General features: G+C 38.3%; 1 protein-coding gene and 1 long non-coding RNA gene across 3 annotated transcripts in view; one reads left to right on the top strand and one right to left on the bottom strand.

Moving 5' to 3' along the window:
• The window catches only part of LOC140104423 (uncharacterized), a 56716-nt gene that overhangs the window by 16031 nt on the left and 15776 nt on the right, over positions 1–24909 (top strand). The window contains exon 3 of one of the 2 annotated variants that reach the window (XR_011850315.1): positions 18501–19028. The exons of the other annotated variant lie outside the window; for it this stretch is intronic. This is a non-coding gene — a long non-coding RNA (uncharacterized lncRNA). Of the gene's footprint in view, positions 1–18500; positions 19029–24909 lie in introns of those variants that run through there. 2 annotated transcript variants of the gene reach the window in all.
• Positions 20078–21877, bottom strand: FOXD3 (forkhead box D3). Its single transcript, XM_072127958.1, has one exon. The coding sequence runs from the start codon at positions 21627–21629 to the stop codon at positions 20538–20540; it is 1092 nt and encodes a 363-aa protein (XP_071984059.1). The 5' UTR covers positions 21630–21877; the 3' UTR covers positions 20078–20537.

Below are 24909 nucleotides of genomic sequence, written 5' to 3'. Positions count from 1 at the left end.
GCTTCTCGCCGCTGACCTATTTTCCCTCTGTGATTTCGGAAAAGGCGAGATTAGCATGGATATTGCATTTTCAAGGACCTCGCCACTATTAAATAGACTGTTAAGTGCATTTTATGGCTGGAGAGTCTGTTCCCTGCTCAGTGCAGGAGACGCGATAAGTTCATCTCTAGCTGCTACATTGAACATTCACTGAATAAAAAAGTCTTCCATGGGAGGTTAATACCTGGTGTAGCCTCAGCGCATAATCCAGAGCCGATTAACCCTTCACATCGCCATGCAAGAATAATCCCAGTCCTTGACCGTGTAGACTGCAGCCAGTGTTATGTATCCTCCCTGGTGAGGTGTCCTCACACTGCTGTGCTCTTTGCTAGTGTTAGTGATTGTCACTGAAGAGATGCGTAATCATTTATTTGGGTGTGTTGGTAGTAGCAGCAGGACCGTGAAATATGGATTTAGATTGCAGGATTGCAGAATCTCCAAGTCGATTAGGAGCTCTGTGTATGTCGTATCCTCACACTGCTGTGCTCTTTGCTGTCTGCAGCTCAGCTAGTGTTAGTGATTGTCACTGAAGAGATGCTTAATCATATATTTGGGTGTTTTGGTAGTAGCAGCAGGACTGTGAAATATGGATTAGGAGCTCTGTGTATGTCGTATCCTCACACTGCTGTGCTCTTTGCTGTCTGCAGCTCAGCTAGTGTTAGTGATTGTCACTGAAGAGATGCTTAATCATATATTTGGGTGTGTTGGTAGTAGCAGCAGGACTGTGAAATATGGATTAGGAGCTCTGTGTATGTCGTATCCTCACACTGCTGTGCTCTTTGCTCTTTAAGCATTCACCCAGGGAAGATGTGTCATAATACATGTGTGTATGTTGTTGTTGTTAGTAGCAGCAGGACATACATGTATAAATTATATACATACAGGGAGGCCCCGGGTTACGTACAAGATAGGTTCCGTAGGTTTGTTCTTAAGTTGAATTTGTATGTAAGTCAAAACTGTATATTTTTATAATTGTAGATCCAGACAAAAACATTTTTTGCCCCAGTGACAATCGGAGTTTCAAAATTTTTTGCTGTAATGGGACCAAGGATTATCAATAAATCTTCATTACAGACACCTTACAGCTGATCATTGCAGTCTGGGACTATAGTAAAGCATTCAGAGAGCTTCACCAGGGGTCACAAGGGGCAGCGGGGTCCGTCTGTAACTAGAGGTCATCTGTAAGTTGGGTGTCCTTAATAGGGGACTGACTGTATATAGATGCATATTTATATTCCAGCATTGCAGCTTCTCTGAGTGCACAGGGGACATGTCATCAGTGCTCTTTATGGCCAGTGTTAGACATTGGGGCAGATTTACTTACCCGGCCCATTCGCAATCCAGCGGCGCGTTCTCTGCGGTGGATTCGGGTCTTCCGGCGATTCACTAAGGTAGTTCTTCCAATGTCCAGCAGGTGGCGCTGCTGCGCTGAAGTTCCCCGGAATGCACTGATCTTCACCAAGCCGGACCAAGTGAAGGTAAGCGCGAGTACCGCAACACTTTTTTTTTTAAATGCGGCGGTTTTTCCGAATCCGTCAGGTTTTCGCTCGGCCACGCCCCTGATTTCCGTCGCCTGCACGCCGGCGCCGATGCGCCAAAATCCGATCGCGTGCACCAAAATCCCGGGGCAATTCAGGGAAAATCATCCCAAATCGGAAATATTCGGGTAATACGTCGGGAAAACGCGAATCGGGCCCTTAGTAAATGACCCCCATTGTCCCTGGTGAGATGTGTTATTATACCTTTGTGTATGTTGGAAATAGGAGCTGGAGTGAAGATTAATATCCCAGTATTATTACACTGCGATGCTCCTAGTTCTCAGCAGCCCATCCCCTCTACTTTGAGTGACAAGTCTTCTGCTGGTGTAAAATACTGCAAAATATGATACAATTAAGTTTACTTTGTCACATTTTGTGTTTGATCTACGTGGTGGGTTTTGATAAATTGGAAATCTGTTTGATGCACGTCATAACGAGGGTTAACAAACAACAGATAAACCAGGGGGGATACAGTGTGCATGAACACTGAACTAAAAGTAAAAAACAATGTTATTTATAAAATATCCATTACTTAATTTTAGACAAGGCTCCCCTGTAAAGTTTCCCTCCTTAGAAGAAATCCACATGGATAAGGATTCCCCATCTCTGCAGCTTCTGTAAGAACATCTTAGCAGCTCTCTCTCCCCTCTCTCAGCCAGAAGTCAAAGCACAATCTCAAACACCATTGAGCAGCCGTATTACATGTTTTTATCTGCAGAAGTATACAGCTAGCAAAAAGGTATAGGATGTATTTGTGCCTAGAAATGTTAAATTACAATGCATCAAATGTACTCACTTTTTTATCTGTTCTTTAGTTGCCTTGGTTTCTTGACATTTAAAAATATGCCATTGGTAGAGGGACATTTATAGGGTGCTAAAAACCCTTAAAGGGGTTCTCCGGAGGTTGAAAAACATGGCTGCTATCATTCAAAAACAGCTCTACCCCATGCCATGTTTTGTGACTCCACCATCAGCAGAATAGTGAGTGCAGCTCTGGGGTATAATACAGGATGTAACTCAGGATCAGTACAGGATAAGTAATGTCATGTATGTACACAGTGACTCCACCATCAGCAGAATAGTGAGTGCAGCTCTGGGGTATAATACAGGATGTAACTCAGGATCAGTACAGGATAAGTAATGTCATGTATGTACACAGTGACTGCACCAGCAGCAGAATAGTGAGTGCAGCTCTGGGGTATAATACAGGATGTAACTCAGGACCAGTACAGGATAAGTAATGTCATGTATGTACAGAGTGACTGCACCAGCAGCAGAATAGTGAGTGCAGCTCTGGGGTATAATACAGGATGTAACTCAGGGTCAGTACATGGTAAGTAATATCATGTATGTACACAGTGACTGCACCAGCAGCAGAATAGTGAGTGCAGCTCTGGGGTATAATACAGGATGTAACTCAGGGTCAGTACAGGATAAGTAATGTCATGTATGTACACAGTGACTGCACCAGCAGCAGAATAGTGAGTGCAGCTCTGGGGTATAATACAGAATGTAACTCAGGGTCAGTACATGGTAAGTAATGTCATGTATGTACACAGTGACTGCACCAGCAGCAGAATAGTGAGTGCAGCTCTGGGGTATAATACAGGATGTAACTCGGGATCAGTGAAGAATAAGTAATGTCATGTATGTACACAGTGACTGCACCAGCAGCAGAATAGTGAGTGCAGCTCTGGGGTATAATACAGGATGTAACTCAGGATCAGTACAGGATAAGTAATGTCATGTATGTACACAGTGACTGCACCAGCAGCAGAATAGTGAGTGCAGCTCTGGGGTATAATACAGGATGTAACTCAGGGTCAGTACATGGTAAGTAATGTCATGTATGTACATATCATAATTGTGAGTGCAGCTCTGAATGTCTTTTAGGATGGGTGTAATACCTGCAGCACATATAGACAAGGGCAATGAAGTTTCTAAAAAAAAAAGACCTTCTTTAAGAACAGAATGCGGTCACTTTTTCATTCCATGTTTTCCTTGCCCCCTCCCTCCCCTCTCTGTCCAGCATCTCTCGTCGTCAAACATTGGATTTATCATATGCAACAAAATTGTTACTCCTTCCAATTTAACTTTAGGGACAGATCTCAGATTGCTTGGGCCGTGTTGGTCATAGCCGGCAGTCAGGGGGAAATAGCTTATAAAATATAAATCAGCGCATTATAATGAGTCAGTGGGAATAGAGCGATCACACACATAGATCAGCCGCTCGCCCTACACACCCTGCAAAACTTCGTGGCCCCGGCCATCCCTCACCTGTATACTGGTGTCACACGGAGGGGGATACGGGCGCGCGGCTGACACTCCATATAAATAGTGGATATTCCTGTGATTACACATCCGCCGTATATTATACAGACATGAAATATTCAGGGGGAGGCAGCGGATATTTTATGTATTTTCTATTATAAAAGGGTCTGGACTGTGATTTTCTTCTGTAATTGGTTTAACTCTTTGTGCAGATTCATTGACTTGAGTTTTGTTTTATATCTTTTTAAAGAGACAGTGACAGAGACAGTGACAGAGACAGTGACAGAGACAGTACACAGTTACTTGTTAGTATTTGCTCGCCCAGGACTGTAGTGTTCTTTAATGGAAGGTGGGAAAGAAAAAGTACAACAGTCCCTACCTTCAGGTCCCTACTTTATATCACATTATGGGTCAGATTTACTTACCCGGTCCTGTCGCGATCCCGCGGTGCGTTGTCCGATGAGGATTCGGGTCTGCCGCGATCCACGTCGCTTCTGCGCCGAGGTCCGCCGGAGTTAACCCGCTTCTTCCCAGTGCTTGTAAGTGCGTGTCAGATTGTGACACATTTCTAAATGTTAAATCCCACGGGCTGTCCGAATCTGATGGGTTGTCCGACGCAACCCCCCAACCCCCCCCCCCCCATTTCAGTCGCTTGCTAGCCGGTGCGGCAAAATCCAATTGCGTGCACCAAAATCCCAGCGCATTTCGGCGCAAAACGGAAATCCTCGGGAGACCCCACAAAAATGTAAATGAGCCCCTATATCTCTACTTCTATGTGCTATCATTAGTCATAATGCTGCCTTAAAGCGAACCTGTCACCAGGAATATCATTTTTAGCTGGTGACAGGTTCCTATAGCCTTTGATTTGCTGATGTTAAAAATTCCTTTGTAAGCATTCTGAATCATTTCAGTACTTTATAAAATTTTACTTCACATTACCAGCTCCCTACCAGTAGCGTGTGGTGGGTCCCGGTGGGGTTGTGGTGGGGTTGAAGCAGTCTGTGTGTGCCTGTGTCAGTCTCCGCTCATCCGCCCCCCCCCCCTCCACACTTCCTGTCATGTGCATTGAGTAGGGGAGAGGGGGATGGTTTGGAGGAGCGGAGGAATGCATTGAGGAGACTGAGACACAGGCTGCTGCCGCTTCCTCAGCCCCCTGAGAGCCTTTTTATAGGAAAGTGGGGAAGCACTTATACACCGTCTAGTTACATATCTTATGTATAAAACAAGGTTTTACAGCTTCCGTGGGGCGGAGCGAACAATGGCCTTGGGTGCTGCCGGGTGGAGGAAACCAGGGGGCGCCAGCAACCACCCACTGCCCTAGAGCGCATAAAAAAAATAATCTCAGTACTCACCTTCCGGCGCTCCGCACAGCTCCTCTCCTCCCTGGGACTCTCCAGCAGCAGCAGCGCATGCAGAGCCGAGTCCGTGTGCTCTGCGCACATTATGACACGCCGCTGAATACTCACAGTTTGTATTCCTCCCTTTGTTTTCTCCCTGTGGCTACCGGTGCAGCGCTCCCTGCAGGGGTGATTCCTTAGTGGTATATAGCGGTATATAGTGGTATATAGCGGGGTCAACTATCATGTATATATATGTATCTTTATTACAGGGTGCACAGTATGAATTAAAAGGGGGGACTGTATACATGTAAATTAGAGGGCTCTGTACATATGTATAATCATTTAGGATACTGTTTATATGTACATAGGGACCGGGACTTGGTCCTGGTTCTGTGTTTCTGTATGACGCTCAGTTCTAGTTCTGTACTTATATATTGGACTCCATACTGGTGCTGTATTTATGTACTAAGCTTTGTTCTGGTGAAGTATTTATGTAAATCGCTATTATAATAATTCATGATATTATAATATTATAATTTGAAGGAGACTGTACATTTTAATTAAAGGGGGGGCACTGTATATGTTAGAATTAAGTCGGGGAGAGCAATGTCTAAGACAACTTAGTGGGATAGTGCGGCATACGCTATAATCCATAAATAGATATACGTCTCTAATATATTTCATTTGGTGGGGGCTGTTCATGCTAAAATTGGGGAATATTGTATATATTTTAATGACCTCGGTGGGGGCGAATATTGGTGTGTTTTATCGGTAAGGTTAGGGAGCAGAGCTGAGAGTGTCATTGTGTTTTATATCCATCTCCTGGATCTCGTCATCTCTGATTTGTCTCATCTTTTTCTATGTGTCAGATACTAGTGAATGTTCAGAAGCTAAATGAAAGTCTATATAACCCTGTACCCTGATAATCTAAGCACATTGTTAGCACCCAGCATCTCACAGCACAGAGGAATCATGAAGTGTCTGCTCAGCGAGTCCCCGCTCACACTCTGGAATCTTACACTGATTATCACTGAGTGATAGGAGCTAAAACAGCAATAACACTGAGTAACATTGTAAAGGAAGGGGTTAACATGATCTTGTGTAATCATAATATTGTGTAAACATCACCAGGGAATAAAAATTTTAGAACTTCCTTTCATGGGCAAATCCCCTTTAAGGCTCGTTGAACGCCAAAGCCAGAACAGAGCTCGAAACCACAGACTCTTAATGTGACTTTGTGGATGATCACTGGGTCCTGTTCACACCTCAGTTTGGTTTGCCAAAATCCAAGGCTGTACCGGCACGTTCCCAGGGTAATTATTCCTTCCCAAACACACGCTGCAGGTTCCAAAGTTCCAGGTCCGTCTTCTGTCCTAAGCGCTACTTCTCCCCAACGGAAAGGTGTCACAACATAGGGGGTCATTTATCTTAGTCTGATGCACCTTATTTGGTTGTATTTTAGTGACTTTTTGAGCGCATTGGGGTATTTGTGCAATTTTATGCGCCCTTTTTCAGCAGTTCCCCAGAGTTTGCCGTGTAGCAGTTTCCTGGTTTGCCCCTAATTTGTCTTTGTACTTCTCCTGCTTCCAGATGTTTGCGCCTTATTTAACATTGATTTGCACCTATATGGGCGCAAATAATTCCGCAATAAAGCGCCAGTCCTGATCGTGTTCAGGAAAGGTAATGGTGTGATTTGTGCAACAAAGTTGCAACTTTTTAAAAAAATTTGCGTCCAATAAGGCGCAAAAGACAAAGACAAATCCGGTGCAAAAAATAGACTCACAAAAGGCGCAAAAAGAGCTCAGAGAAGGGGGAAATGTGATAAATGACCCCCATTGTTTTATTTAATTAATTTTATTTTCCCTTGTTCCCAAACTTATTGAGCTTTTAGGGTTAGGCTATATTCACACTACCATTCCTTCTCTCCGTCCCTTCCATCCGTCTCTTCCCTCCGTTCCTTCCCTCCGTTCCTTCCCTCCGTTCCTTTCCTGCGTTCCTTCCCTCCGTTCCTTCCCTCCGTTCCTTCCCTCCGTTCCTTCCCTCCGTTCCTTCCCTCAAGTCCTTCCCTCCGTTCCTTCCCTCCATTCCTTCCCTCCGTTCCTTCCCTTCATTCATTCCTTCCCTCCGTTCCTTCCCTCCGTTCCTTCCCTTCATTCCTTTCCTCCGTTCCTTCCCTCCGTTCCTTCCCTTCATTCCTTCCCTTCGTTCCTTCCCTCCGTTCCTTCCCTTCATTCCTTTCCTCCGTTCCTTCCCTCCGTTCCTTTCCTTCCCTTCGTTCCTTCCCTCAAGTCCTTCACTCTGTTCCTTCCCTCCGTTCCTTCCCTCCGTTCCTTCCCTTCATTCCTTCCCTCCGTTCTTTCCCTCAAGTCCTTCCCTCCGTTCCTTCCCTCCGTTCCTTCCCTCCGTTCCTTCCTTCCGTTCCTTCCCTCCGTTCCTTCCCTCCGTTCCTTCCCTTCATTCCTTCCCTCCGTTCCTTCCCTCAAGTCCTTCCCTCCGATCCTTCCCTCCAGTCCTTCCCTCCATTGCTTTCCTCCGATCCTTACCTCCGTTCCTTCCCTCCATTCCTTCCCTCCGTTCCTTCCCTCCAGTCCTTCCCTCCGTTCCTTCCCTCCGTTCCTTCCCTCCGTTCCTTCCCTCAAGTACTTCCCTCAAGTCCTTCCCTCCGATCCTTCCCTCCATTCCTTCTCTTCATTACTTTCCTCCGTTCCTTCCCTCAAGTCCTTCCCTCCAATCCTTCCCTCCGTTCCTTCCCTCCATTGCTTTCCTCCGATCCTTCCCTCCGTTCCTTCCTTCCGTTCCTTCCCTCCGATCCTTCCCTCCGATCCTTCCCTCCGTTCCTTCCCTCCGTTCCTTCCCTCCGTTCCTTCCCTTCATTCCTTCCCTCCGTTCCTTCCCTCAAGTCCTTTCCTCCGTTCCTTCCCTCCGTTCCTTCAGTTCATTCCTTCCTTTCATTCCTTCCCTCCGTTCCTTCCCTCAAGTCCTTCCCTCAAGTCCTTCCCTCCGATCCTTCCCTCAAGTCCTTCCCTCCAGTCCTTCCCTCCGTTCCTTCCCTCCATTCCTTCTCTTCATTACTTTCCTCCGTTCCTTTCCTCCATTGCTTTCCTCCGATCCTTCCCTCTGTTCCTTCCCTCTGTTCCTTCCCTCCGTTCCTTCCCTCCAGTCCCTCCCTCCGTTCCTTGCCTCCGTTCCTTCCCTTCATTCCTTTCCTCCGTTAAAAAAGTGAAGAATGGAGGTTTAAGGTTAAAAAATCCCATTGACATAAATGTAAATTTCATGTCATCCGTTACGATCAGTTCGGCCGGATCCGTTATCCATGCGTTTTTTTTTTTAAACGGAGGAAAAGTCCTGCAGCCTCCGTAATTTTTTTCCGAACAAAAAACGCATGAATAACGGATTCCTGCCTAAACGGAACATAAGGGATGACATAACATTTACATTAATGTCAATGGGATTGTTAAGTGATACGTTAAACCTCCGTTAAATCTCCAATTCTTCACTTTTTTAACAGAGGGAATGAACGATGGTGAGAACTGCGCCTTCAATATCAGAATCCAGCGCTCATATCTGGCGTCTGCCTCTGGTCTCAGGGTTTGTAGGTCCCTACAAGAGGATGAGACTCCTGAGCTCCTGTTCTATTATCTGTGCAGCCGCGCGCAGGGATGTGACATTATAGCAGCATATAATAAGGTGGCTCTGCCGGCAGCTGCCTGACTCACTTATAGGGAGAGTGTTATGTATTATACACCCAGTGGAGACAAAGCTTCAGTGTATGGAGCACGTCCCCTATAGTCAGCAGCTATACATGTGTACACAGGGGATCACCCACTTCATGATCAGTACTAGCAGTAATAAGGGGAATAGTCCACAGGATCCTAGAATACAACATCTATCTGTACAGGGGCCAACATTCACATCCTATAGATTATTTATACAATGGAGATAATAATCATACTGGATATAAATATATATACACATACATATGCACACAAATATATACATACACATATATATGAACAGACATATGACTACACATATGCACAGACATATATACACACACATGCATGTATTCATTTAGAGATATACACATCACAAATATATACATAAATATACAGTTACATATAAATGCACATCTACATACACATAAATATATATATATATACACAAATATCCAGTTACATATAAATGCACATCTACAAATACATATATATATATATATATATATATATATATATATACACAAATATACAGTTATATATAAATGCACATCTACATACACACACACATATATATATACACAAATATACAGTTATATATAAATGTACATCTATACACACATATATATGTAGATATTCACATGCATATACACACATATATACACTCATTTACACACATTTATACATAAATGTACATCTAAATACACCCTTATAGACATACACATATATAGATATATCACACACATATACACATATTCGCATGCATATAAGCACACATATATACATTCATATACACACTACACACACTTATATATAAATGTACATCTATACACACACACATATATATATATATATATATATATATATATATATATATACCACACACATATACACACGCATATAATCACACATATATACATTCACACACTACACACACTTACAGACACACACACATACACATACATATATATATATATATATACCACACACATTTCCACATATCCACACGCATATAATCACACATATATACACACACATATGAATGTATATAATAAGACACACATGTAACTATAGATATATGTGTGTATGCAATAAAATATATTATTGTTATTTTATAGTTATGACTTGTAATGTTTAGATTCCTTTTTTGACTCATTGTATACAAATATTTATATGTATTCTATAACATCTTATGTATATGCATCTGTGTATCCTGTGAATTTATCTCTCCCTATCTAGTATTTAGTTGTAGTTTTAGCTCCAGTGCACGGCTACTGCTCTCTGTTATCAGGGTGTTGCTGGACGGATCCAGTGTCCTGGGCAGAGAAGGGGAGATTTTTCCATTGTTGTAAATCAGCAGTGAAATGTTGGCCCTGGATGTGCTTCCAGCAACTGTTAGGAGCAGGGGATGGTCATTCCCCAATGTTTAGTATCCGGTTACTTTTAATACACCCTCAGGACAGGCTGCTATGCTTTATACTAATAGACATCTGTCACTAACAGTGTCAGCTTCTCCCATGTGTGGCAAATAGTTTATTGAAGCTGAGAGAAAAGCACAAAATAAGACTGAGTTACATGGATGAGGAGGGAGCCGAGCACTTGTACATGACATTACAAAGCCTGGGCTCTGCTCTGACACCTCCATCCAAAACCATTACAGGGAGCTCTGCCCTAAGTGACAGCTAGTGAGGGGGAGAGCAATCACATCACACATAAGCAGAGAACAAAGAGAGAAATACAACCTAATCATAATACTAGAACAAAGGGAGAAACTGCTACATATTGATACTATACTACTAAGGCTATACCATTGATACTATATTGATACTATACTACTAAGGCTATACCATTGATACTATACTACTAAGGCTATACCATTGATACTATATTGATACTATACTACTAAGGCTATACCATTGATACTATATTGATACTATACTACTAAGGCTATACCATTGATACTATATTGATACTATACTACTAAGGCTATACCATTGATACTATATTGATACTATACTACTAATGCTATACCATTGATACTATATTGATACAATGCTACTAAGGCTATACCATTGATACTATATTGATACAATGCTACTAAGGCTTTAATATTGATACTAGATTGATACTATACTACTAAGGCTATACCATTGATACTATACTACTAAGGCTATACCATTGATACTATATTGATACTATACTACTACGGCTATACCATTGATACTATATTGATACAATGCTACTAAGGCTATACCATTGATACTATATTGATACTATACTACTAAGGCTATACCATTGATACTATATTGATACAATGCTACTAAGGCTATACCATTGATACTATATTGATACAATGCTACTAAGGCTTTAATATTGATACTTGATTGATACTATACTACTAAGGCTATACCATTGATACTATATTGATACTATACTACTACGGCTATACCATTGATACTATATTGATACAATGCTACTAAGGCTTTAATATTGATACTTGATTGATACTATACTACTAAGGCTATACCATTGATACTATATTGATACTATACTACTACGGCTATACCATTGATACTATATTGATACAATGCTACTAAGGCTATACCATTGATACTATATTGATACTATACTACTAGGGCTATACTATTGATACTATACTACTAAGGCTATACCATTGATACTATATTGATACTATACTACTAGGGCTATACTATTGATACTATATTGATACTATACTACTAAGGCTATACTATTGATACTATATTGATACTATACTACTAGGGCTATACCATTGATACTATATTGATACAATGCTACTAAGGCTATACCATTGATACTATATTGATACTATACAACTAGGGCTATACTATTGATACTATATTGATACTATACTACTAGGGCTATACCATTGATACTATATTGATACTATACTACTAAGGCTATACCATTGATACTATATTGATACTATACTACTAAGGCTATACCATTGATACTATATTGATACTATACTACTAAGGCTATACCATTGATACTATATTGATACTATACTACTAATGCTATACCATTGATACTATATTGATACAATGCTACTAAGGCTATACCATTGATACTATATTGATACAATGCTACTAAGGCTTTAATATTGATACTAGATTGATACTATACTACTAAGGCTATACCATTGATACTATACTACTAAGGCTATACCATTGATACTATATTGATACTATACTACTACGGCTATACCATTGATACTATATTGATACAATGCTACTAAGGCTATACCATTGATACTATATTGATACTATACTACTAAGGCTATACCATTGATACTATATTGATACAATGCTACTAAGGCTATACCATTGATACTATATTGATACAATGCTACTAAGGCTTTAATATTGATACTTGATTGATACTATACTACTAAGGCTATACCATTGATACTATATTGATACTATACTACTACGGCTATACCATTGATACTATATTGATACAATGCTACTAAGGCTTTAATATTGATACTTGATTGATACTATACTACTAAGGCTATACCATTGATACTATATTGATACTATACTACTACGGCTATACCATTGATACTATATTGATACAATGCTACTAAGGCTATACCATTGATACTATATTGATACTATACTACTAGGGCTATACTATTGATACTATACTACTAAGGCTATACCATTGATACTATATTGATACTATACTACTAGGGCTATACTATTGATACTATATTGATACTATACTACTAAGGCTATACTATTGATACTATATTGATACTATACTACTAGGGCTATACCATTGATACTATATTGATACAATGCTACTAAGGCTATACCATTGATACTATATTGATACTATACAACTAGGGCTATACTATTGATACTATATTGATACTATACTACTAGGGCTATACCATTGATACTATATTGATACTATACTACTAAGGCTATACCATTGATACTATATTGATACTATACTACTAAGGCTATACCATTGATACTATATTGATACTATACTACTAAGGCTATACCATTGATACTATATTGATACTATACTACTACGGCTATACCATTGATACTATATTGATACAATGCTACTAAGGCTTTAATATTGATACTAGATTGATACTATACTACTAAGGCTATACCATTGATACTATACTACTAGGGCTATACCATTGATACTATATTGATACAATGCTACTAAGGCTATACCATTGATACTATATTGATACTATACTACTACGGCTATACCATTGATACTATATTGATACAATGCTACTAAGGCTATACCATTGATACTATATTGATACTATACTACTAAGGCTATACCATTGATACTATATTGATACTATACTACTAAGGCTATACCATTGATACTATATTGATACAATGCTACTAAGGCTATACCATTGATACTATATTGATACAATGCTACTAAGGCTTTAATATTGATACTTGATTGATACTATACTACTAAGGCTATACCATTGATACTATATTGATACTATACTACTACGGCTATACCATTGATACTATATTGATACAATGCTACTAAGGCTTTAATATTGATACTTGATTGATACTATACTACTAAGGCTATACCATTGATACTATATTGATACTATACTACTACGGCTATACCATTGATACTATATTGATACAATGCTACTAAGGCTATACCATTGATACTATATTGATACTATACTACTAGGGCTATACTATTGATACTATACTACTAAGGCTATACCATTGATACTATATTGATACTATACTACTAGGGCTATACTATTGATACTATATTGATACTATACTACTAAGGCTATACTATTGATACTATATTGATACTATACTACTAGGGCTATACCATTGATACTATATTGATACAATGCTACTAAGGCTATACCATTGATACTATATTGATACTATACAACTAGGGCTATACTATTGATACTATATTGATACTATACTACTAGGGCTATACCATTGATACTATATTGATACTATACTACTAAGGCTATACCATTGATACTATATTGATACTATACTACTAAGGCTATACCATTGATACTATATTGATACTATACTACTAAGGCTATACCATTGATACTATATTGATACTATACTACTAAGGCTATACCATTGATACTATATTGATACTATACTACTAGGGCTATACCATTGATACTATATTGATACTATACTACTACGGCTATACCATTGATACTATATTGATACTATACTACTAGGGCTATACTATTGATACTATATTGATACTATACTACTAAGGCTATACCATTGATACTATATTAATACAATGCTACTAAGGCTATACCATTGATACTATATTGATACAATGCTACTAAGGCTATACCATTGATACTATATTGATACAATGCTACTACGGCTATACCATTGATACTATATTGATACTATACTACTAGGGCTATACTATTGATACTATATTGATACTATACTACTAGGGCTATACCATTGATACTATATTGATACAATGCTACTAAGGCTATACCATTGATACTATATTGATACTATACAACTAGGGCTATACTATTGATACTATATTGATACTATACTACTAAGGCTATACCATTGATACTATATTTATACTATACTACTAAGGATATACTATTGATACTATATTGATGCAATACTACTAAGGCTATAGCATTGATACTATATTGATACTATACTACTAAGGCTATACCATTGATACTATATTGATACTATACTACTAAGGCTATACTATTGATACTATACTACTAAGGCTATACCATTGATACTATATTGATACAATACTACTAAGGCTATACCATTGATACTATATTGATACAATACTACTAAGGCTCAGTGCTCACTACCATTCAAACCTCTGATAAAAAAAAGTTAATAATTGGAGATTTAACAGATGTTTAATGTATCACTCAAAAATCCCATTGACCGCAATGTAAATTTTATGTCATCCGTTATGTTCCGTTTAGGCAGGAATCCGTTATCCATGTTTTTTTTGTACGGAAAAAATGATGGAGGCTGCAATACTTTTCCTCCGTTTGAAAAAAAAACGCATGGATAATGGATCCGGCTAAACCGACCGTAACTGATGAACTCAAATTTACGTTGATGTGAATTAGATTTTTAACTGATACATTTAACCTCCGTTAAAACTCCATTCTTTACTTTTTTTAAGGAATGGAGGGAAGGAATAGCAGAATAGTTACAAATCAGAGTCAACAGTTTTTGATACATTTTATTGGCTTGCTAAAAAACTTGATGACAATTGATTTGGGAATTACCAGATCTCTTCATCAGCCATGATATAACACTACATGCAACACATTGTGATACACAAATGGACACTGCCTTGCTGTGGTTGATGAGACAAGTGATAGGGAACAGAACCATCAATGTGGGGAGAAGAGTAAACACTATTAAGCAGTAAATATTTTAGTACTTATGGAGTGAGATGGTTTTATTGTCCCCTAACTAAGATCTGGCCCATGGCTGTGATGACCCCACTAGGTCAGAAGGAAACATTCCTTTATATAGAATGACCCATGCAGCTCATTCATAGTTATAACGGAACATAGAAAGAAGTTCCACAGAGAAATGCAAACTAATAATAATGATATAATAATGTATTAAAATAATAATGCTAAAAAGGAAAGGAAAAACATAAATAAATGCAAAATAATAATAATTAAAAAATAAATAAAATTATAAAATAGAATTAAAATAAAGATACTAAAAAGGAAAAGAAAAAACCTAAATAAATGCAAAATAATAATAATTAAAAATAAATAAAATTATAAAATAGAATTAAAATAAAGATACTAAAAAGGAAAGGAAAACATAAATAAATGCAAAATAATGATAATTTAAAAATAAATAAAATGATAAAAATAGAATTAAAATAATGATACTAAAAAGGAAAGGAAAAACATAATTAAATGCAAAATAATAATAATTAAAAAAAATAAATAAATACAATAATAAAAATAGAATTAAAATAATAATAGAATATAGAAAGAAAAAACTCCAAAAATACATTTATAATAATAATAATAATAATAATAATAATAATAAATCTGAGACAGGAAAAACATAAATAAATGCAAAATAATAATAAGGATAATTAAATAAAATAATAACAATTGATAGAAAGGAAATAAATTATTGGAAAAATGTTTGAAAATAATAATTGAAAAATAATAATGTTTATAAGAATATATTTTATACAGTATGCTGCAATGTTTTATAATATTTTACTCTTATATGTATGTTACACATCATACATATGTTATATATTTATTGTCACTGACTTGTTTAATAATGAAATGAAATGAAATATCAGTTTCATGTTATTGTATTGTGTAATCATTACATTTCGTATTCTGAAAAGTCTTATGTCCAACAAATGCCTCAATACATTAAAAATGTTAGTTTAATAGGTAATTTACATTTTTTGATTGAACAGAGAAAATGGGTTATATTATATTCCTGGAAAAATAATTGTTTAATATTTAAGTTTAATAAAATAAAATTAAATATTTTGCAGAGAAATAAAACCTCTTGATGTGATGACAATCCCAGTGTTTGTTGTATTGCTTCTCTGCCACCTAGAGGCCACCACTGGTACTGCAGCAGCACATAGTGACAGGAGGACGATGATACCTACCTGTCTGCTGGTGGTTTATTTTCTGCCTTTGACCCCATAAGAGTAGAGCAAACAGCTGTCCAAACTCTGCAGTCATGTTATTTCTCTAGCCTGGAGGTGGCTGTGCCTGTCATTTCCTAATTATACTCATTAGTTTTTATTTGTATTCAATTTGTATTCAATAATAATATTTATAAAATAAAACATTCCTATATATTCATAACCTGGTGATAGACAAGCTGAGCCGTATAAAGCAAACAAGGGACCAGTCAATGCAATACACACAATTTTTGCTATTGTCTAAAAGATGAAATAACACTTTTTTTTTTTCAATTTGTAAGAATAATTACTAACCTTGATCTGTAAACGTTGTGCACTGTTTATGTTAAACTGTAAATCTCCAGGAAAACAATTATACAAAGTGGGGACCAAATTTAAAAGAAATAAGAAAATGTTATTGAAATAGATAGAGATACGAAAAATATGATGGAAAGATTAAAATATATCAGTGGTAGGTGTGTTATAATAATACACATTCAGAATGATGTAATAAAATAATAAGAAAATAAGAAATGTAAAAAAGAATTTAATAATGAAAATGCTACAAATGGTAACAGTAATAGAGACAGCAAACTTGTAATAATTTTAAATATAAAATATATAATAATAATACTATTAAACAATGCTAATAACATTTTAGAAATATACTGATATATATATATATACTGGATTTGTAAAGGTAATGTGGCAATATATTAAAAATGATGAAAATAATAATAATTCTGCGGGTAATATACTCAATGGAAATATTCTAATAATAAAATTTACAATGATAAAAGAAAAAAATAATAGTAAAAATAGTGATAATAGAAGACAGTGGAATGACACAATGGAAGATAGTGGAATAACCTACTAGAACATAGTAGTATAATCAGCCTTTATAAAATTATAACAGTATAACTAATGATAAAATACATACAATGCCAGAGTAAAAGAAAAAGTGCAATAGTGAAGATAGTGTAATGTAGTAGAAGATAGTGTAACAGTAGAAGATAGTGTAATATAATAGAAAATAGTAGATTATAGTGTAATATAGTAGAGGATAGTGTAATATAGTAGATGATAGTAGTATAATATAATAGAAGATAGTATAATATAGTAGATGATAGTAGTATAATATAATAGAAGATAGTATGACATAGTAGAAGATAGTATAAAATAGTAGATGATAGTAGAATAATATAGTAGATGATAGCAGTATAATATAATAGAAGATAGTATAATATAGTAGATGATAGTAGTGTAATATAATAGAAGATAGTATGACATAGTAGAAGATAGTATAAAATAGTAGATGATAGTAGAATAATATAGTAGATGATAGCAGTATAATATAATAGAAGATAGTATAATATAGTAGATGATAGTAGTGTAATATAATAGAAGATAGTATAATATAGTAGATGATAGTAGTATAATATAGTAGATGATAGTAGTGTAATATAATAGAAGATAGTATAATATAGTAGATGATAGTAGTATAATATAATAGAAGTTAGTATAACATAGTAGATGATAGTAGTATAATATAGTAGATGATAGTAGTATAATATAATACAAGATAGTATAATATAGTAGATGATAGTAGTGTAATATAATAGAAGATAGTATAATATAGTAGATGATAGTAGTATAATATAGTAGATGATAGTAGTGTAATATAATAGAAGATAGTATAATATAGTAGATGATAGTAGTGTAAGATGCTGATACAAATAAGCAATTTACTACTAATAAAATACATGTAGTATCAGAGTAGTGAGTGTCAGCTAGTGATGATATACAGTGTAATAGTTGCAGTGTGTGATCTCTCCTTGCTCAGGCCTCTCCTCCTCCTCCTGCAGGGTGATGAGCCAGCTCCTGTCAGCCTGAGGTATTGCTGCTATGTCCTGAGATATGAAGAAGTAATTTTATAAGTAACAAAGGATCAGGACTGGAATGAGACCCTGTTATCCAATGCCATTTAGAAGCATCGGATCAGCAGCTTCTTGAGCCTAAAAGTGAATTCAAGAAGACAAGTCCTTTCCCTTTTTCCCAGGGGGATCTGCTATATTTAGTCCTAACCTCCCTCTTGTACAAATGAAGGACCATTTGCTGTTTACTCAGAACCGATTAACCAGACACAACTGTGAAGCAAGTTTTATCACTGCAGCAGCCGCAGCACATGGAGGGTGTAATGTGCACTGGGCTCTATGTGATACCTAATCCCCCTACATTCAGGTGACTCCTCTTATTTATAAACTCTCTGCTCTCTCATCGTCTTTTATTCCCTTATATTTATACAGGAGCATAAATGTTTACTCAGTGCAGGGATAATATTACCCCAGTCCTAAAAGTCACACTCAGCCCTGCTCTAAATACCATCATCATCATCATCAGAAGGGATAGCAGAGCCCGACCCGACACACAGTGCAAGAATTACACAAGAAGAGACATCTGCTGGGCTAATATATATATATAAGCATATGTGTGTGTATATATGAATATATATATATATATATATATATATATATATATATATATATATATATGACACAGACCTATGGATATGTCTTATTATGAAGTCGTAGTTAATAAGCTGCAGCCAGAAGTGAGAAATATTACAAGTGGCATATATTTTATCTAAAGAAGATATTTTTAAAAAACTAGTAATATTTTTGATAAATATATTATTTATCTATTTTCTAATATTTCTTACATAACAATATCTAAATATATTATATCTCTAAATATATATTATCCTTAAATTAGAGACATGATGAAACTAATTATTTCTCTCATTTTGCCTTTAATACAACTATAATCATGAAGGATTTTATATATTTATATGTATTAGGAATAATTAGATGCTAGATAGATAGATAAATATATCATATAGATAGTAGATATATAGATATCAGATAGATATGAGATGATAGATGTATAGATAAATACATAGATATTTGATAGATAGATAGATAGATAGATAGATAGATAGATAGATAGATAGATAGGAGATAGATAGATAGATAGATAGATATTAAATTGATATATATATATATATATATATATATATATATATATATATATATATAGATAGATAGATAAGTAGATAGATAGACAAAGATAGAGATAGATGAGACAGAAAGATAGATATGAAAAATGAGGTATAAGGAATATTGGAATATGTCCAGAATAAACATACATACAAATTCACGAAGGTAAAATAAATATATAAAAACGTGTAATAATAAAATATAATTTTAATGTCTTTTATAATTCTGCATAAATGATACAATGTAACAATCCCCAATGATTCCTTCCTATCGTTCCCTACACATTCTCGGCCGCATATCCTTCATCATCATTTACATTCCAGATACTAATAATGATTTAAAAAGAAATAAATAAAAGCATTTCCAGACAATTGTCACATTTTATAAAAAAAAAGAGATTTATTTACAAAACTGTGTACAACACGGATTATGAATAACATTTAGATACATAGAATCTTCATTCCTATAGAAACAGACCGATTTTTTCTTTTAGAGATTCGCAATTTTTTTTTTACAATTTTCTTGAAAATGTAAATTAATTAAAATCTTTCTTTTTTGTACAATACCTTTTTTTGTCGTTTTTTTTCATTAAGTAAGTGAACCTTCAACAAAAATGAAAGCTCAGTGCTCGAAATCTACCGGTTTTCTTACAAAAATAAAAACCCAGGAAGGAAAAAAACAAAAAAATCGATCAAATATAAGGATTTTTTTGTTCATTTTTATCTATTTACAAAGGATGTATATAGGGTGTTACCTGTACACAATGCATTCCAGGGATGTACAGATACAAGAGCCAAGTCCTTTCTCAGGGGTCGTTCACAGTCTTTTTTTTTTGGGGGGGGGGCATTATTGTGCTGGCCATTTGGCTACTGCAGTGGCTGCTGTGGGTAGGAATTGTCCTGATAGGAGGTTTGTGGGGACACTTAGTATTGGGGTGATGGTGGCACTTCTGCTGAGAGACAGGGGCTGGTGGCTCATAACAGTCACTGGAGGTCTCAGGAAAGTCTGTGCCCCTGCAGAGGAGGCTGCTGACACCCCAATAATGTTCTCTATACTGAAGGAGGGTCTGCTGCTGGGTTCAGACTTGATGATGGAGGCTGCAGTGCTCAGGCTGTTCAGCTGTAGCTGGAGGCTGGGACTGAGCTGAGAGTTGAAGGTTTTCCTGCTGAGTTCAGTGGAAGGCAACAGGGGGACAGCTGGGGGCAGCATGGGCCCTACAGGGGGTATATAGGGGTACTGCAGTGCAGCTGGGTGATGGTAGGCTGCGGGGTGAAGCCCATAGGGCCTGCCATAGGGACTAGCCAAGCTGTAAGCCCCAAAACTCTGCATCATGAGTGCAGTCGGGTCCCTCAAGTTGTCGGGCTGGTGCCTCTTAAACCTTTTCCTCCTTCTCAGGAAGCTTCCATTGTCAAACATGTCTTCAGACTGGGGGTCCAGGGTCCAGTAGTTGCCCTTGCCAGGGTTGCCAGGCTCTCTGGGGATCTTGACGAAGCAGTCATTGAGGGACAGGTTGTGTCGGATGGAGTTCTGCCAGGCTGGGAACTTCTCCCTGTAGTAAGGGAAGCGATTGCTGATGAACTCACAGATCCCACTCAGAGTGAGCTTCTTCTGGGGGCTCTGCAGGATAGCCATGGTGATTAGGGCGATGTAGGAGTAAGGCGGCTTCACCAGGCTGCTTTTGGGCTTGCTCTGGATGGGGGCACCACCCTCCTGGAGGTCTCCTTTGCCCTCTGCTTCATTGGCACTGTCTGAGGGGCTTCTGAGTTCCTTGCCCCCCAGGTCCTCCACATCGTCCATGTGTTCCTGGTGGCTCTCGCAGTCACTGTCCTTGTCCAGGGAGTCGTCCCCTTCTCCCACCACATCAATGTCCACATCTTCAGGGGTCAGCACAGTCTGGCCGGACATGTCACTGGCGCTGCTGCCTCCAGATAGGGTCATCACAGCTCCTGGCCAGGCTGCCCTGCTAGGGATGAGGGGCAAATCTCCAGCAAGTCCTCGGAGGGGTGTGAGAGTGCTGAGATCCTGTGCACTCTGTTCCTGGTGCTGTCTCCAGTGCCCCCTCCCTCTGTCTCCAGTCTTGGAGGTAGCAGATTGTCCAGGGAGGAGGATCTAAGGCACGGGCTGGGACCCTGGCTGGGCTCAGGCGCGCAGGGCTGCGGTGCAGGTGAGAGACACTGTTAAAGCCCCTTTGCAAAGACTGCCTGATAGATTACTTTCCAGTTAAAGATATACCAGCACGGAGGTCACATGACCAGCTGACGTCAGCCCACCCCCTGCCTGGCTGCCCCCCCCCCCCAGCTAAACCAAGGCACAACTCAAGTTGTTTCGTGAAATTGTCAACAAAGAGACACCAGTGGCACAAACTCTCATCACCATCTGCAAGAAAGAGGACTCCCTGGCATCACCCTGGCACAGGAGCAGCACCTTCACCCTAGCAGGGCATGCACCCTCACCCTGGCACAGGAGCAGCACCCCCACCCTGGCAGGGCATGCACCCTCACCCTGGCACAGGAGCAGCACCCTCACCCTGGCAGCGCATGCACCCTCACCCTGGCACAGGAGCAAAAACCCTCATCTTAGCATAGCAGCTTGCACCCTCACCCTGGCATGGCATGCACCCTACTTCAGGAGCATGCACCCTCACCCTAGAACAGGAGCCTGCATCCTTTCCCTGCCACAAGAAATTGCATACTCACCGTGGCATAGAAGCAGTACCCTCACCCTAGCACAGGAGCTTGCACCCTCTTCCTGCCACAGGAGCTTGCACTCTCACCCTGGCAAGGCTTGCACCCTAGTAAAGGAGTCTGTTCACTGGCAGGACATGCACCCTCTCCCTGCCAGAGGAGCCTGCACACTCTCCATGCACCCTTTCCCTGGGAAGGTTTGAACCCTGGCTTCTACCTGGTCAAGATAGCAGATGAGGGTCCATAGAGGGAAGAGACTACAGGGAGAGGGTCAGGAGCACAGAGTATTTCAGAGTAGGGGTCACCTGTGTCAGGTGTTGGGGGTGCAGGGGGCATCCAGCAGCAGGGAAGGAGCTGAGAAAACACCTATTGATGACTGTATTAGATGGGAAGAAGAGATCATGACAAAGGCTGATAACGAGGCAATCATGGCGCTGTTAGCATGTGAAAGGCGAGGAAATGAGGCGCTATTCACGGCACACAGGAGCAGCCACATCCATATTCACACACAACTTCTGAGAGGTCGGAAACGGAGATTCACAGGTTAATTGTTCCCCCAGTCCATTGTCTAATATCAGCTAGAAAGACAACATGAGGACTAGAGATCTGCTGCGAATTATCCATCTATCCATTCATGAATCTCATGCAGCAATCTACCCGCCCAGTATATACCCTATAACCTATGTATCCATTCCATATCAATCAATCCATGCATCTATCTCATATGTATTTCATCTATGTATCTACACATGTGATATCTTGTTATCTACCTATATATCTTCTATATATTTTATATCCATTTATGCTTCCATGTGTCTGATATCGATATCCTCTCTATTTATATTCTACCTATCGAATTATCTCTATTCTACATTGTATCTATCCATTCCTTATTTACTTTCTTCTTTCGCTCTTCTTTCCTGCATTCTATTTCTATCTATCTCGAATCTAGATTCCGCCTTGTCCTTCATCCTTCCTTCCTGTTTTCTCTCTTTTTCTATCTTTCTATCTATCATCTATTTCATACCTAACTATATATCTATTTATTTATCTATCTATTTATCTACCTATCTCTAAATATAATTATCCTTCCTTCCTTCTTTCGCTCGTTATTTCTCTTATTTTCTATCTATCTATCTATCTATCTATCTATCTATCTATCTCATATCTATCTATCTATCTATCTATCTATCTATCTATCTATCTCATATCTATCTCCTATCTATCTATCTATCTATCTCCTATCTATCTATCTATCTCCTATCTATCTATCTATCTATCTATCTATCTATCTATCTATCTCCTATCTATCTCCTATCTATCTCCGATCTATCTATCTATCTATCTATCTATCTCCTATCTATCTATCTATCTCTATCTCATGTCATTTCTCCTGGGCCCGTTTTGCCCTGTTTTCCCTTATTTGCATTCATTACAATATCCATCATTGACACCCGGATCAATGGTTTTCTCCACGTCTGTGATAAGCTGTAACATCTCTGTGTGAATGTGTGTAAATAATGGTGTAACTCTCAGCACACAGCTCTGCCGGGAGGAGGCGCCGCTCTGCACTACTCCTGCCTGAGCCCAGGCCAAGCCCGGTGAGAGGCCACTGCAGTGTGACCCCTGGTATCCACCTCTCTACATGAAGCCTTCAAGTCTTGTGTTTGTAGCCGCTGCTTGTACTGTATTCGCTATTTTGTCCGACCCGTCTACAAATTGCGCACAAATTATCAACTAATAAATTCCAATTGATAAATTACAAAAACACCAAATAGAAATCTCATGCAATCGGATCGTTCGTTACTTTCCATCCATCTGATTCGTTTGTGTTGTTATTTTTGTGCGCGACAAATATTCGCTTTAGAGCCACAATTCAGTAGTCGGGACGTGTCTGAATAATGATCTCATCGCTAATTGGCCTCTTTATTAATTGTCTGTCAGCTGCTTGTAGGCGATGATCCCGGCCATCATCACCCGTTTGGGGTGTAGGGTCACCTGATTGGATTTTGGGAGGGGAGGGGTGTATATTTTTGCAGGGGGTGGGAGGACACATTCATGGATTCGTTTGTTGCTGTTTTTGTGAACACAATAAAAGTCAAATTAATTGATTCATATCATTAATTACCCGGCTGCTTGGTGTGAACCTCTCAAGTCTATTAGGAGGCTTTTGTTGATGAATCCGTGTAATCTCTTGTTCAATCAGTCAAGCGGCAGAAATATCTACAGGACCACCAGGGCCGGGGGCTGCGGGACCCGACACATGGAGAAGGGATCAGCAGGGATTCAACTCTTCATGTCTTACATCACAAATATCGTGTAGCATCTCCTACAGATGCTTTACATATTATCTATCTATCTATCTATCTATCTATCTATCTATCTATCTATCCTCTATCTATCTATCTATCTATCTCCTATCTATCTTCTATCTATCATCTATCTATCTTCTATCTATCATCTATCTATCTTCTATCTATCATCTATCTATCTATCTCTCTCTCTCTTTATCTATTTCATATCTATCTATGTAT

Source organism: Engystomops pustulosus, chromosome 10 (assembly GCF_040894005.1).
Source record: "Engystomops pustulosus chromosome 10, aEngPut4.maternal, whole genome shotgun sequence".
In the NCBI taxonomy this organism is placed as follows: domain Eukaryota; kingdom Metazoa; phylum Chordata; class Amphibia; order Anura; family Leptodactylidae; genus Engystomops; species Engystomops pustulosus.
The sequence above is the reverse complement of the archived record's forward strand: the minus strand, read 5'-3'. Positions and strand labels throughout refer to the sequence as shown.

Coding starts and splice junctions, on each gene's coding strand:
- FOXD3 (XM_072127958.1), bottom strand. CDS start 21,629: ATGACCCTATCTGGAGGCAGCAGCGCCAGTGACATGTCCGGCCAGACT.